At 43.8% G+C, this 16,454-nt stretch overlaps 2 protein-coding genes across 3 annotated transcripts in view; one reads left to right on the top strand and one right to left on the bottom strand.

The window, feature by feature from the left end:
* Positions 1-11,630, bottom strand: part of LOC119444981 (uncharacterized) — a 49,975-nt gene extending 38,345 nt beyond the window's left edge. Inside the window, exons 1-2 of the mRNA XM_049664827.1 lie at positions 10,978-11,630; positions 9,832-10,353 (exon numbers count right to left, since the gene is read on the bottom strand). Of these exons, the coding sequence (XP_049520784.1) occupies positions 9,832-10,353; positions 10,978-11,395 (940 nt within the window). The 5' untranslated portion in view covers positions 11,396-11,630. The remainder of the gene's footprint in view (positions 1-9,831; positions 10,354-10,977) is intronic.
* Positions 11,631-12,542: 912 nt separating this feature from the next.
* On the top strand, positions 12,543-16,069 carry LOC119444980 (uncharacterized). 2 transcript variants are annotated; one of them, XM_049663788.1, is made up of 5 exons: positions 12,543-12,908; positions 12,976-13,088; positions 13,984-14,736; positions 15,466-15,676; positions 15,909-16,066. In XM_049663788.1, the coding sequence occupies exons 3-5, from the start codon at positions 14,476-14,478 to the stop codon at positions 16,037-16,039; spliced, it is 603 nt and encodes a 200-aa protein (XP_049519745.1). In that variant the 5' UTR covers positions 12,543-12,908; positions 12,976-13,088; positions 13,984-14,475; the 3' UTR covers positions 16,040-16,066. The 2 variants fall into 2 exon arrangements, with proteins under 2 accessions (XP_049519745.1, XP_049519746.1); XM_049663789.1 differs by lacking the exons at positions 12,543-12,908; positions 12,976-13,088 and having other exon boundaries at positions 14,395-14,736; positions 15,909-16,069.
* The last annotated feature ends 385 nt before the right edge of the window (positions 16,070-16,454 follow it).

Genomic DNA, 16,454 nt, shown 5'->3' with positions numbered 1-16,454 from the left:
CTTCGCCACTATAGTCATGAAGTAAATACATGAAGCAAACCAAACGCTACTGACTTGTTTGTATTGTTGTCCAGGCGAGGAAGCTAAGCCCATGCACCAACGCGCAGACACAGGCATCCTTACTAATAAACTCTGTCTGATATTCACATGAATATTTCCCTGCATCTGCGCAATCAATTCGCAAAATAGAAGGAATTACACATAATTGTAACCACTTATTCTCATCATGTGCTTCGGCTGATTTCCGTTCTGTCATTTTTGAAAAAGACATCGCTAAGATTTCAACGATGGCGGTGACGCGGAAAGGTTGTTCAAGCGGTATGCATTCTTCTTCAGATGTGGTTGCAAAAAAGAAAAAAAAGTGTCGAGTTCACGTTGCCGGCATCCGGACACCCGGATGTGCGCGGAACTCTCAAGGTCAATCCATATAGTTTCAATAGAATACTGTAAGAGAAAACAACAGTTCTTGCAGCCTGCACCGAGAAAGAGTGATGCGAGTGGAGACTCGTCTGAATGATTCTGGTTTAGCAGGACCATACTCGTGGCGCGGATGGTCGAGGTCTTCAGCCAACTCATGGAGGAGGTCACTTCGGCGTCAATAGTTGTGGCCGCGGAATAATCATGTCTCGTCTCAGGCAGCCTATGGACTCGCTGGCTCGATTTATAAAAAAGCAATTAATTACTTGACCCATCTTAATATGTCTAGGTTCTTTAAGTACGTTGCGTGGTGCTGTAGTATTGACTTTAGCTCTTTCATCGAGTACTACATTCGATAAACGCACCTGCGACGTGCTTTTCCTCTTGTTCATCACTTTTTCCATTGCGATAGCAATTATATGAACACTCCAGGCGCAATATGTCGCCGGCAGAAGTCGCCATTGTCGTCGCCTTGAGGTTCCGTATAAAGTCCAAGGGCGATAACACCGTTGTATGTGCGACTGAAAGTGTGCGACGGGAGCCGACGATCGCGGCTCAATCTCTCCCACGCGAAAAAAGGAAAGCGCGCAGGAAGTGCGCCGTCTTCCGCCGCGCGCGAGGCACCCAACGTTGCGAGGCACCCAACGTTGCGAGGCACCCAACGTTGCGAGGCACCCAACGTTGCGAGGCACCCGACGTTGCGAGGCACCCGACGTTGCGAGGCACCCGACGTTGCGAGGCACCCGACGTCGCGAGGCACCCGACGTCGCGAGGCACCCGACGTCGCGAGGCACCCGACGTCGCGAGGCACCCGACGTCGCGAGGCACCCGACGTTGCGAGGCACCCGACGTTGCGAGGCACCCGACGTTGCGAGGCACCCGACGGGCGTCGTCTGCTCGTAGCTGTGTGCTATCGGCGCTCGGTTTGCGTTGAAGCGATAGACATTAGCACGAATGTCACTTCGCTCGCTGCTGCCGCGTTTTCTCACTGCAGCGTTTTGACCGCGAGTGTCCGCAGACATCGAGTGTGATCTGTTCATGTTTGCTGTGCGCGCTAACACTATGCTTGTTTATTTAGTTAGCAAGCGAAAGTTTACAAGTCGATACGACCGATAAAAGCACTATCCTTACTTCGTATGGCTCTCTGCTAATTTGCTATCGCAATCGGTCATCGCGTGCACCAGATGTGATTGTAATTTATCATTCTTGGCGCGCATGTATCAAATAATGAAAACACGCATGTCGTTGCGGAACAGACGTCGCGAAACTTTTCATTTCACTTTTTTATTTGAAATTTTAAATATTCGATAGTTGTTTGCATACTTTACTGTAGTTTTCCTCGAATATTTGTAAGCAATTCACCAACAATATTGCGCTATTCGAACCCTCTCATAAATTTCTATTGGGTTCATGGGTCAGGGAGCCTATTTCTTACATTTCCTGAGAAAACCTGACCAAGCTACATGCTGACAAGTCAGTAGCAATATGCAGTGCGTCGCAGCCGCAGTCTGTTGTCACGTCGGGTGGAGGACGAAAGATGGACACTTGGAACACGCGAAGAGGAAAGCAAAAGTATTATACGCGAAACCGCTTCATAGAAGACTCTCATATATCCCGACCAGCATACACAAAATAAATTGAGCGCACTGACGTGCGTGCAATGGGCGCCCATCCTTGCAAAGACTAGCGTACAGGTAGCGGTAAGAGCGCGCCAGACCAACTGGGTGACTGGTGGCGACTCTCTCATCTAACAATGGGCCGATCTGGCCTCAAATGGCCTTGACGAGGCAGGCTTGCCGGTCCATCGTCGCGCAGACCAAGGTGGGACACGTGGTGACATCACCCTAGTTGCATTCCTTCTGATTAGCAAACAATAAGGTGAAGGTTGGCGAGCCTTCCCCGCTTCACGTAGAGGAAGTAACTTACCAGTCATTAGTGCTGGGTCTTTCACCCCTCTTACGCATAGGGATGGGGACCAGACGCATGCGGGGAAGTTCAACTAACCGGAATGAATGCTCGCTCAAAGATCTGTGGCACAACACGGCCAAGATAATGTTCACTGTCCCGAACCGGTACGCGAACCGGTTCAGTGTTGCGAACCCTATTTCCCAAGAAAGCGATTCAGGAATGTCAAGCAGCAATGGAGAGAGAGATACAGAGAAGGGAGGAATGAAAGGCAGGGAGGTTAACTAGACTTTGTTCAGTTTTGCTCCTCTACGTATTGGGAGGGGGAAGGGGAGGGAAAGAGAGAAAAGCCACTAGTCTTGATGACACTTTCACATCTACTAAGGCAGGTGCAGCGTTCCTAAAGCCGGAGACTCAAGTCTGCCCGCTTCAAATACTGTAAAAAAAGCTCGAATGTCGCTTTGGGCAGAGGAGTGTTGTGATCAAGCAGCAATAAAGGCACTTAATAAGTAGCGGCTACTAAAGCTAACTTTCGGCAGTTTTTTACCGCGAACGTCGTTTATATTATGCATGAGTGCGTGTCTCTGCGCTGCGATTACTCAAAAGGTTTAGTTCGTCTAAACACTTGATTGGGACCCTTTGTACGTGCGCCTGTCATGAAATACAGGTAGGCTAGAGCCTCTGCAATAAAAAAAGTCGATATTTGTTGGGAACTCAGATTAAATATGCCAAGTTTCAATTTCAATCTTCAATTTAAGCTTAGATACGAAGGCATAGAGAAAATTCGGCTCTTGAGCAGAACCCTTTATCCACATAATTTTCATGATGTGAGTACATATATGTGCAAAATGCCTTACTAAAGACTGCCTTACTTGATTGCTGGTCACAATGTCACCCAACAGAGTGCTCCAAGGTATTACAGCGCCAGCTTGTAGAAGCTAATTCGCACCCCGCGAGATCCACTTTCGCAAATGTAAGCCGCACAGATAGACAAATTGTAAAACTGCCTAAAACCTTAAACATAGTGTGAAAGGCTTGTCAAAATTATATCTCAGCCATTACAGCGTGTCCGGTGAGATCTTGAAGCCCGTACATATTTAGTACTTCATTTTCTTTAATTGTTTTCCTGTTAGATCCGTTAAACGTGGGCTGGTCCCATACAAAAATACTTCCTTACTTTCTTTAGAATTCTTACCAACTTTCTATCAACTTTAGTAACACTCTATGTACTTTTACTTTCTATTAACACATGTTACAAGAAAGTTGGTAGGATCTGTCTTTACTTCGGTTTGAAGAAAGTTTGTTTAAAGAATGTTTAAAGAAAATTTTTGGGCTCTGTTTTAACTTTCGTTTGTAGGAAGTTAGTTCAAAGAAAGTTTACAACAAGTTGGTAGGCTCTGTTTTTACTTCGGTTGAAAGAAAGTTTCTTTAAAGAAAGTTTTAAAAAAGTTGGTAGGCTGTGTTTTAACTTTTGTTTGTAGGAAGTTTGTTCAAAGAAAGTTTAAAAAAAGTTAGTAGGCTCTGTTTTTATTTTCGTTTGAAGAAAGCTTGTTTAAAGCAACATTAAAGAAAGTTGATAGGCTCCGTACTTGTTTTCACTTGAAGCAAGTTCGTTTGAAGAAAGTTTAAAGGAAGTTTAAGGAAAGTTGGTAGGCTCTGTCTTTACTTTTGTGTAAAGAAAATTATAACAACTGTATTTGTTTCATTAATTTGCTCATTTAACATCGCAATAAAGAAGCATAACATGCAATATCGGTAATACAATAATTAGTACAAATAAACTAAGTGCCATACTTACAATTTCTTCCTGCAGTCTAAGAGAAAGCGAGGAGACAGAATAATTTTTGTTATTATGCGTGCATATATAATTAGCAGAAGCTAAGGTAAAATATCTTAGCCTGTCCCAGTGAAATTGTATATAACGCTTTCCTACTTCAAAAAAAAGGTTGTTCTACACTGACTGGTACTCGAACCCGGGACTTCTGCGTGTGAGGCAGAGACGGTACCACTACTCCCATATTACAGTAGCACTAGCAGGAACTATACAATGCCTAGACTTTCTGACATGTCGTAAGGCCATTTATTTGTTTTCACGACGCTTACCTTTTTTTCGGAATTCGGCTTCTTAAGAAACCTTTCCTTTACGATTTTATGCAAACTATACACAAAACTCTCGCAAATGCAGTACCTGCGGTCACTGTTAAAAGAGCCTTTCTTTTCAAAACTGCGGGTGATTGTTGTGTTGATATTGTCACCTAGTAGTGACGCTGAAGTCAACAGTCGTAAAACTGTGTATGACGAAACTAAAAAGTCCGCTCGTTTACGGACGACGCTCGTGAAGGTGTCCCGGAATGCGGCTTGGAAGAGGTCCCAGGTTGTTAGTGCACGCTCCCTATTCTCGAACCAGGTTCTGGCGCCATCTTCAAGCGAGAAATAAACATGGCGCAGCTTGTCGTAGCAGTCCCACTTGTTAAACGTAGGGACTCGGTCTTATGCCTCCAGCCTGCTTTCGGGGTCTTCACATGGCGAACCGCGGAAAGTCGGCGGCTCCCTGGGTTGTTGCATCACGATTGCAGATGTTGGCGCAGGGGCTCTCATGGTAGCTGCTGCCGAGGTCGCGACTTTTGTCCTCTTGGCCTTGTCGGGTAGGGGTTCGTACTCCGGTGGCAGGTTCAATAGCGTACGGCTAGCTCGCTGGTCGGGGTAGGCGTCGACGTCTTCTGGACGGTTTGGGCTTGGCTCACGGCTGGACGGGGGAGTCCGGTACAAGGACATAAAAGCACCTCCACCAGATGTCACGTAGTAGTGACGCTGAAGTAAACAGTCGTAAAACTGTGTATGGCGAGACTTATTCTTTATTGGGCGAACCTGTGCCCACAAAAGCAAGCTACACTCGAAGCACAACGAAAGCGGCGAACACAGTCGGCGGTCGTCGATATCTCATCAGCGGCGAAACGCGTCGGCTTTTATACCTGAGTCATCGAAGGTTCCAGATTAATCCCTGATGCCCGCGGGTCTTCCAGAAAGTTCTAGACAATTCGCGTCGGTTATACAATCAGATAACATAAGCGTCGGTGAAAACACGCAACGGAAAGAAGCATTGATAACGTTCTAGAAGCTTCCGATGCAGGCGCGTCCTGCGCCGAGCGATAACGTTTAACACTTGTTAGCCGGTGGAAAGCGGCCACCGGTGAAAGATAAACATGTATACGTGTCAATATATTGGAGGGATTCGTACGGCAGCAAGGATTCTGTAAATGCTTGCTAAGGCACACAAGTGAATAATTTACGATTGTCAGTTTACTGAGTAGTCAGTTGTGTACCTGGCATGGCCGTATCTGTTTGTTTACACGTGCGTGCAAGCAGTACGCCTGTTGCACTTCAGCCGAACCCTAGCAAAAATACCAATAGAATTTTCTATTGGTCCAATAGAAAATCTCTATAGGTTCTATGGGAAATTTATTGGAGCTCTGTAGGCTGTATAGGAATTCTATTGGAACAAATAGAGACCAATAGCCGCCACCTATTAGTCTTCTATTGGACCAATAGAGGTTGTATTGGTCTATTAGGTGCCACCTATTGGTCTCTTATTGGACTAATAAAGAGCGTATTGGTCCAATAGCTACCACCTATTGGTCTCTTATTGGACTAATAGAGAGTGTATTGGTCCAATAGCTGCCACCTATAGGTCTCTTATTCGACTAATAGAGTGTGTCTGATAGCTGCCACCTATCTCTGTCTTATTGAATCAATAGGTGGTCTCTTATTGGTCCAATAGCTGACAGTTATTGGTCTCTTTAAGTATCACTAGAGTAGGTATCAATCTGATAACCGACAGCTATATTCACCTTTCTTTATATGCATGGCAAAGAGGGAGTGTTGGTTCAATAGCCATTTCTGATATGACTGCATCATCTGATGGTTAACGGTTATTTTTCTGTTTGCACAATGAAAGTAGTCGTAAAATGCTCAGCTATTTGTCTATTGAAGGAAAATTGGAGAGCAACAGGTATGCAGAGATGATGGATATAGTTGCTGTTATAGGACAAAAAAGAAAGCAAGACGGTCCAGCAGGCAGCAGCTGCTTGTTGCAATAATACAGGTTGGAATGGATGTAATGAATTCTTGTTCATCACTAAGTGGTGCTCCCTAGCTACAAGTGCATGTGTCTAAACTGCATCTTGCAGACACAGGCAAGTTAGTTTTGCATTCTACTAGAAGGCTGCCAGGAAATTCCAGGTAATGACACGTACAACAATCAAACTTCACAAAAATAATAGCTTTATTATATAGGCACAAATGTGCATTTAGAGAGATCCTATTGTCACATGTGCAGTCATAGTAAAGGGTTCAGGTTATGCATTGATAGCACACATCATTTACAACAAGTGTCGCAGATACCAAGAAGAAAAAAAAAGAACGACACCAGTTATACACAGGAATAACTGAACTTGAACAAGTTACTTTTAGTTTCTTGCATATTGTCACGGTGCAAAAATAGGAGACGAGCGTAGAGCTCTTCTAATCTCCGCTAAGTCGGCGCACAAGACGAAGCCTACTAAAGCTCCCATGGCTCTTTCTCGTCGACATAGAAGGGATGCAGCATCTGCCTCCCTCTAAAAAGAAGCATCGCCCCGATACTAGAGGAGATTACTGTTCGAAAGTACCTCTACAGTCACTCACTGACATACGGTTTCATGCATACTACGTTTATGAATGAACTGAAATAAACACCATGTGAGCAAATTCTAAGGGTACACAACAAGCTGAGAATATACAACTGAGGGGGAATACAAGGAATAGTCAGAAGGGCCTTGCAAGACATGCCCCGGGGAAAAGTGGCTGGAGAAGATGGAATAACAGTCGTTTTAATAGAAGACGGAGGAGATATACTTGAAAAGCTTGCGGCCCTTTATATGCAATGCCTCACGACTTCAAGTGTACCAGTGAACTAGAACTGGAACGTTATACTTATCCACAAGAAGGGAGACGTTAGATAATTGAAAAATTATAGGCCCATGAGCTTGCTTTCAGTACTGTATAAAATATTCACCAAGACAATTTCCAATAGAATCGGGGCAACACTTCAATCAACCAAGAGCACAGGCTGGCTTCAGAAAGGGATATTCTACAATGGATCACATCCATGTCGTCAATCAGGTAATCGACAAATCTGCAGAGTACAATAAACCTCTCTATATGGCTCTCATAGATTATGAAACAGCATTTGATTCAATAGAGATACCAGGAGTCATTGAGGCATTTCATAATCAAGGAGTTCAGGAGGCATAGGTGAATATCTTGGAAAATATGTACAAAGATTCCACAGCTACATTGGTTCTCCACATGAAAAGTAGAAAGAAAGGGGTCAGGCAAGGAGACACAATCTCTCCAATGATATTCACTGCATGCTTAGAAGTAGTATTCAAGCTCTTAGACTGGGAAGGCTTAGGAGTGAGGATCAATGGTGAATACTTCGGCAATCTTTGGTTTGCATATGACATTGTCCTATTAGCAAAAATGGGGACAAATTACAACAAATCGTTGAGGAACTTAACTGAGAAAGTGTAAGAGTGGGGTTGAAGATTAATATGCAGAAGACAAAGATGCAGAAGACAATAGCCTGGCAAGGGAACAAGAATTCAGGATCGCCAGTCCTATTCAGCCTCTAGAGTCTGTAAAGGTGTACGTTTATCTAGGTCAGTTACTCACAGGGGACCCTGATCATGAGAACGAAATTTACAGATGAATAAAATTGGGTTGGAGTGCACACGGCAGGCATTGCCAAATCCTGACTGGGAGCTTACCACTGTCATTGAAAAGAAAAGTGTACAATCATTGCATTCTACCGGTGCTAACATATGGGGCAGAAACTTGAAGGTTAACAGAGAAGCTCGAGAACAAGTTAAGGATCGCACAAAGAGCGATGGAATGAAAAATGTTGGACCTAACTTTAAGAGACAGGAAGAGAGTGGTAAGGATCAGAGAGCAAACGGGGATAGCTGATATTCTATCTGACATTAAGAGAAGGAAATGGAGCTGGGCAGGCCATGTAATGCATAGGGTAGATAACAGGTGGATCATTAGAGCTACAGAATGGGTGCCAAGAGAAGGGAAGCGCAGTTGAGGACGGCTGAAAACTAAGTGGAGTGATGAAGTTAGGAAATTTGCAGGCCCAAGTTGGAATGAGCTAGCGCAAGACAGGGGTAACTGGAGATCGCAGGGAGAGGCCTCTGTCCTGCAGTGGACATAAAATATAGGTTGATGATGATGACAAGGAATCGTAGTTAGTATGAGTTTTCAAAGACTGCAAACAAATTTAGTCCCTTTACTATTTTGTGCATATTAATTGTCGCATACAATTTCATTATACAGCATCTAGTTGTAAGCTAGAGATAACACTGTAATGCAAGGCATACTGAGAATTCTACAGTGGTGCAAATGATGTACCAGATCATTAACATAATAAAGGTGGAACTACCGAGCTTAGCAAAATATACAATGAACAGAGCTCTATGTGGCTCCTTAAATCTGTAAATACCACAGACTACCTGAACAGCACTCACAACATATACTAAGTGTCCCTTGCAAGCTTACATTATGCTAACATTAGGGACTAATGTACTACTCTATACACAAGCAGAAAAAAGTTTAAGTGTGCAGAGCAGTGATGTAACAGCTGGCACAATATTATGCACAGTGAGCCCATACAACTACTCCTGCAAAAGCAGATATGTTACAATTTTTGCGCCTGTTGCACCTATTCCCGTTCGTGCATGTTAGGGATGTCAGCAATGTATAGTGTTTTTCCAACTTTCATCGCAACACAAACTCGGTCCACTTCGGCACCATACAAAAGCACTTCATCCCCAACATCAGTACAAATGTGCATGTGGTTCACTATTTTGTGCTCCAGACATATAAGCTTCCGACACAGAAGGACACACATACCATCTTCTAGCACAAAAACTTTGTTCAGTACATAGCGCTCACCATCTTTAGATTTCAAATATGAGTTGCATGTTCTTTTGGTTCTCTGGTAGGTATGCACATGGAAAGCTTGTCCTTTGAAGCACACCCTTTTGTGCTCCACAACATTCTTGGGACAATAGCCCAGTTTTTCAAGGAAAATGGGCTCTTCATGTGAGATATCGGTAGAAAAGAACCCCTTCCCAAGCGGCCTGTCTGGCGGTTTCTCTAAAGCACTGGCAGCAGTCATTTTTTGGCACAATGCCCGTGCCTTCTCAGAAAAAGTCACGGATTGCAGCAGCTGGAAAAGTTGTAGGCGCATTGCAAAGCGTTCGATAACCTGGAGTGGTACTCCATTCGCATCACTAATTAAATTCAACAATGTGCCATTTCCCGATTCAAACACGAATGTTGAATGAGACCATAAAGGCCCGAGCTGCCGTACACTCTGCGGTAGGTGGAGCAGCTGGTGAACATTAAATGTCATAGCTGATTTTCCATAAAGCTCTTCAACCTGATACACCAATTTGGAAAGGTTACCCATGGCTTCTTTGAGGTCATTTTTTGAAATTTCGTCCTTCAGTAACAAAAAAATGCCATTGACGAGGAGGCAAATGTGCTCGTGGTACTTTTTTTCTAGAATACCGTCAAGGTATGGAACTGCATAGAATAAAAGCCACCACTTCCATTCACTAGCTTTCCACATGCTGCGGTCGTCTAGTGTACGTGGTAGTCGTGTAAAAAATTGAGGTGGCCTTAGGTGCAACAGCCGTGCAGTCACTCTTTGACACTTCGATGGCTCCCCAATGTATGCTGGTGAGTGGACATTACTTAACCAAATTTCCAAAAGTTGTTTGGCAACACCTTCAAGGACTGCGTGCATGTAGTCAGGGCATACTCCCCACACTAAGTCAAATTTTGGAAGGTGTACAAGTGGTGTGGATCCTTTCACACCATGCGAAGGTTGACCAGTTGACAGGGCGACCCGGATGTCCAACTTGACCTGACTTGTAGTTCGTACAGCTGACACTTGACATCCCTGCACTGGATACTTCATGGACCCTGAAATATTAGAGCATTCACACTAATCAGAGCACAGCACAAAATGACCAAGTAATTAACATAAGCTTCATTGCAGTATATAGGAGTAACAGCGCACAGCTAAGGCAGGGCTGGATCCAGGGTAGCCTTCAGAGGGGGAGGCCGGCTTGTACACTCAACACTGAGGGCTTGCATGTCTCGGGCAGGGGAAGGGAGGTCCAAACTACCAAGCCCCCCCCCCAGGTCTACCAGTGGCTATATATATATATATATATATCAGTGAAGTAAAGAGTAACCGGAGCCGGCACAGAAGTAGTTCAAAAAATAGAAGCACGTAGGAAAAACATAACAAGACTTTACTGACGTTTCGGCCGGGGTCCGGCCTTCATCAATTATATATATATATATATATATATATATATATATATATAAGGCGGCAGGGAATTTATATATATTTGCAGGAAACACAGAACAGGCTGCTCAGCAATAAATACTATGGGAATTGATGTTAGCTACATAATTGCATTCAGAATATTTAGTTTGCACTGAGTGACCAATATAGTGAAGTCAAGTTGGCGCTGCTGATTGCTCCGGCATACAGTGTAAGCAACATTTATATAGGTGAAAAACGTAACTGTGACTTACCATTGTGTCTTTCGCCTTTGTGTAGACAAAAGCTGCATCCAAAATATCCGTTGAACTGCTTTGAGTTCAGGACTGCTGCACGTGCTGGTGCATCAACACAGCAGCAAATCACATGAATCCTTGACTCCAGCTTTTGTTCATTGCATTGCCACTTCATGGTACCTGTCGCTAGCACCTCCTTCACAAAGACTTCTAAAAATTTAGTCATCTCCGGGTGTCCTTTTCCAAACCAGAGACCACCAAGTAAAACGTTGCTCCAACGCAATGCTACAGGCAGCTCATTTATTACACACTGGATGGGCCACAAGGCTGTCTTGTTGCAGTTGAATACTTTGGCGCCGTCAGTGTTGAAAGTGAGGGATATGTCACTCCACTGGCAGCCTTCCATTTGCTTCTGGTATAAGGCACCATCCGTCATGTCCGTCAATACAGCTGCATCGGCAGAACTCTGTGATGAACTCCCGCCTCGATTTTTCTTGCTAAGAGAATCCACAAGCGTCTCGGCTAATTTCTTCTTTGAAAGTAAAACTTCAATTTGTTTTTTTAAATTCAATGCTGCAAAGAAATTGTGCGCTGTATTCTGAGCGTCGCAGTTTGGGCAAACGAAGTCTCGCCCAGTTAGATTTGCAGCACTAGTACTGCACGATGTGCAGAAGTAGTGGCGCTGAACTAACTGTCCTTGCCAGGTTTTCCATGCTTTTCGCAGCAAATACTGCGATGACGGCAGCACTTCAGCTCCCAGCAGAAGATTCATCACATGAACAAGTTTCTCCATGTCAGTCCAATTTAATCCAGCTGACGTCGAATATGCCATCAACACGACCATTGCGTCGGCAACACTTAACTCGGAGTTAGGCAAAAATTCACGAGAAAACAGCTTAAGGAAGTCTTCCACATCAGTTGCGGTGTTTTCATCACTTGCGTTGTCTTCATCGCTTGCGCCGCTGGCAGCATCCTCCGCAGTGCTGTCCTCCGTGAACACTGCATCGTCGGCACAACGCGTTGACTGATTGCAAGAATATTCGCTCTCTTCTGAGATAATTGCATCATCTCCCGCCGAGGAGCAATCTGCTGGCTCTGCGTCTGCAGTTTCTTGACGGGCTAAAACCGCGCTGGAGCTGCTTGCCTGGAACCGGAGCGTTGTTCGTGGAACCACGAAAGGTTCTCCAGGTTCCAAATACTGCTTCCGCTTCTTGAAGCGAGGCTGAGTAGAGCACTCAACTTCTGAATTACTGTCACCCATCGATATATAGCTTTTAAGATGATACAGTGAGGGCGACGAGACGCACGTGATGTAGCAGAGAAAACTTGCAGATGCACGAGGCTCGTGGTGGCTTGCGTCGGAAGGAATGACCACCGTGTCACGTGGTGTCAAAGACCACAACCGACATAGCACCAGTCAGTTGACACTAAAAGTGAAGCGCTGCACGGCGTGGCGGCGCTGCATGTTTGAACTTTTTTTTTTTTGTCAGCACGTTCCTTGGTTAAACTAGTTAATCTAAGTCCTTAAAAAACAATTTCATAATATTCAACATTCATAAAAAATTTATCCTAAGCAATAGAAGTTGTTTTATAAAATTACAGTGGCCGAAAATGTGAAGCTGCAACCGCGACCGACCGTGTGTCCTGCGCGCCATCCGCGCTCGGCCGGACGAAGACAAGCCCAGCCTGCGAACCAGTCAAGCCGAGTCGCTCTGTCTGCTCAGCCGCTTTGTGAACCCCGTGTGCCTTTTAGTTCACGCAAGCCTCAGTCATGTTTGCCCTGGTGCGCTTCCGCGACGATGACATGAAGGTTGTGCTTCACATCAACCAAATTAAGAACTTTTCTACCAAAAATGTCTTGGATTTTGACTCTGCAAAATGGCACCAAGTATATTGGCAAGACGAGCAGCAAGAAGGATACTTCAAGGCCCAAGTGCTCCGATTGTTTGGTGAGTGAAGTGCATGTGGTTTGCTTATGTTTGATGTATGTTTGATTTCACCTTTTTTCCCCATTAGAAACACGGGAGGAAGCTGAAAGACCGGGAAAACGTGTTCCTCGTCCTCCGCGTCCGGTGTCTGACAGCGAGGCCAGCGACGACTCGATTTCAAGCACGGACTCTTTAGCCGAGGTTGGAAAATTGCGCACAAATAATGTTACAGTTTGTTTTTGTGCTTGTCAGCATGCATAAACGGCATGAATATAGAGTAAAGGTCAAGGACACGCCTTGCACGTGAGCGTAGTTTGAAGACTCGCTAACCCTTTCTTTTTGTGTATAGGTGTACAGCTTGTGTAAGTGAGGTACGTGTTGTGTCAAAAACACGTTTATTGCCTCATAATAGCACTATAGTCGATGCGAATAATGTGTTCAAGTGCGCGCAAAGCAGCTTATGAAACTTGTTGCACATATCGTACGTTATTAGAACCGTATGATGAAGGCCAACTAATATGTCTATGTATAATGCATTACAGAATGTGCATAACATACGTATACCTGCGTGCCTTATTAATGCAGTTGCTCTAATTGAAATAAGCATGTAACATGCAGCCAATTTGGTGTACAGCTCATTTCAACATGACACGTGTTTGGCGTGCAGAAACTTACGTTTTGGAATCTAGGCTGCCTTGCTTTCAATCTGATATATTTCTGATTGCCTCATTGTGAAATTACTATAGCCTAATTTATTTCATGTCATCTGTAAATTGAGATTTAGTGGCATACTTGGGGAATGATAATCACCACCATCTCGTAAAAGAACATATCAGTGATGGTAATTCAATGTTGAAAGAGTTTGCTGTAATTTAATGTTACCTATGCAGTTTCTTTCTCCATAGCAGCTTTAGGACACCTTGATGTATCAAATAATTTGATTCTACAAAAAAATGACCTATTTCATGACAGCCTGCCATGCAAATGGTCATGCTGTAATTTTTCTTGACCACAAATTCTCTATTCAAGTTTTTGCCCTCTAAAACTGCAGTAAATATTATCTGGTCACATTTCTATATCTCTGTTTTAAATGCAGGTAATGAAAAAAGCTGCCAAGCGATGCCAAACAAAGAAGAAACAAGCAGCAGCAGTTTTTCAAAAAGAACAGCTCGATGCTCTGTTTCCCAGAAATGACCCTAGGGACCCAGACTGGGAAGCCGAGGCCAAGCGGGTGGAGGAGGAAAACAACCTGCTGAAAGCTGCAAATGAGCAGCTGAAAACTGAAAATGTCAAACTCCACAAAAGGGTGGAAATGCTCGAAAAAGCATTGTGCAGCAGGATTTTTAAGACAGGTTTGAATTCTATAGCAGTTTTTATTTCATTTGCGACAGTAAATTTTTATCTCTAAATACTAAGGTGTACATATTTGGTTGTTTTGTCATATCTGTTTCACTTATACTGAACACATGTGGTAGGCGAATGCCAAAGGTGTGAGCAAAAACAATGATTTTCCACTGAGTACCACCATGTGTCTACTTCCGCAGAAAACCGCCTGCTGTCCCAGGAGCATCAACGTGGCTGCTACACCATGGCCGAGGGACACATCCAACAGAAGAAACCTTCACCACAGGTGCAGGTTTCTTCTGTAGGGTGTGGATCTCTTCCTCCACAAGTGGAGGTTTCTCCTAGGACAGCAGAGCGCGTGTCACCTGCTGCACCCACACCTGAGCCATCATCGCCCACCAGGCCACAGTCCGCTGCAGAGGCCGAACTTCACGTAAGCTTGGAGGATTCCGACAAGAATGAGAGGCTGGAATCTTCAAAGATATTTTCAGTCGTTGGAATTGAGGTTTGTACTAACTTCACTTGAATTTCAATAATTTCAAAGTACAGGGGATAATTGGCCAGTTGGCCTGCTCTCACTCCCATTTGGTGGTTTAGTACTCAAATATTAATATGATTTGGTACTCCGACATGCGGGATCTTCCTTGTCGTCTGTATAACTTGTACTTGATTGTGCTGCCCTTGGTTTTGGTGAGTATTTCGTGTCGTGTTCTGTGTAGCTCCACACAATGGAACATGGGCACGGTGGAAAGTAGAAGGAAAAAAGGAGGGCATTGGATAGAGCACTACTAGCCTAGCAAAGCACCTTGCTGGAATAAAATGTTGATTTGATATGGAATGAAAGATTGAGGAGGATGACCAAACTGTTGTTTCTTAGCAAAACATTTTCTTGGGCAAGTTAGTTCATAACTGAGCGCCAGTCCTGTGTACTTGTCTCGTCCTTGTTTGTTTGTTTTGTTTTTTTCGCTGTTGTTCCTTTTTTGTTGCTTCGTTTGCCTACACCCACTGTCCAATGTTCTTTTCCATGATAACTCAGAAACGTTGCATGCCAATGTTTACAAGCAGCTGCCTTTTTTTTACTGGTAATTAATTGTGTTACAGGGCCTAATCTACTGATTGCAATGATATAAACCATTAATAAAAAATGGTATTACATGGCTTGGCTTTCTGTTGCAGTATATAACAGTAACAGTTGGTTTGTGACAGTATTGCTCTGGTTGTTTTATCGTTTCAGGTGTTCCTGGGTAGTGGCGTGTGGCTGCAGAAATCCGTGTACGAACATTTGATGCAGCGCCCGAAAGATGGCATTTTTGTTCGTGAGGCCAGCGTTCGAATATTTTCGACTGCAGGCCTCTTTAACAGAAGTGTCACGGGCGCTGCATCAAATAGAACTAAAGCGGAAGCCAAGCCACCCTTGGATGCTACGAAATATGAAGTTCTAAAAGGTATGCTCTAACCCACTTAAAATGCTATAATAAGTGTGTAATGTTTCATGCAATCTTTTGGTATATAGTTCAACTGTTGCAACATTGTGCATATGTGTGGTGAATTAAAGGTCTAGATAATTTCTCATTATGCACCCAACTTTCTATACTAATACTTGGCAATCAAAATTAAACTAATGAATTAAGAAAAAGTGTTTCAGTTTTGCGATTTCATGGTTCTGTTTATTTTCAGCATTTTTCAGGCACTACCTGGAGAGCCGATGCAGCAGCCCCGCAGAAATTCCCACAAGGCATAGTTGCCTTGGCAAAATAGTAGCCTGCAATATAGCCGACATCATGAAGGGCCAGAGGAAGAATATGTAGTTTTGTTTTGAGAATATATTTGTGTACATGTGCCTCAATCATCATCTGTGCTTATCATTCTAGGGGTGTTGCCACATTGTGGGCCCTCTTCTGTGAAGATAAACACCCACGGTACACTTATACAAGACTAATTACAATAGGCAGATACATGACCAATAGGTCTCAATGATCCAATATTCAAATACAAAACCAATACATTACCAATAGGCAAATACAGAACCAATAAGCAAATATAGTTCCAATAGGCAAATACAGAACCAATAGGTCACTATAGTTCCAATAGGCAAATACAAAACCAATAGACCAATAGGTGTCAATAACCCAATAAGCTATTAGTTTTCTATTGGGAATTTTTGCTAGGGAAGCTTCAGCTGCTGTAGCACGCCAGCCATCGCCACGTTTTGTTACCTTTATT

This window comes from Dermacentor silvarum, chromosome 3 (assembly GCF_013339745.2).
Source record: "Dermacentor silvarum isolate Dsil-2018 chromosome 3, BIME_Dsil_1.4, whole genome shotgun sequence".
NCBI lineage: Eukaryota > Metazoa > Arthropoda > Arachnida > Ixodida > Ixodidae > Dermacentor > Dermacentor silvarum.
Note: the sequence above shows the minus strand (reverse complement) of the source record. Positions and strands in the feature narration are given on the sequence as shown.

Coding starts and splice junctions, on each gene's coding strand:
- LOC119444980 (XM_049663789.1), top strand. CDS start 14,476: ATGGCCGAGGGACACATCCAACAGAAGAAACCTTCACCACAGGTGCAG. Junction 14,737..15,465: donor TTTCAGTCGTTGGAATTGAG/GTTTGTACTAAC, acceptor TTATCGTTTCAG/GTGTTCCTGGGTAGTGGCGT. Junction 15,677..15,908: donor GAAATATGAAGTTCTAAAAG/GTATGCTCTAAC, acceptor GTTTATTTTCAG/CATTTTTCAGGCACTACCTG.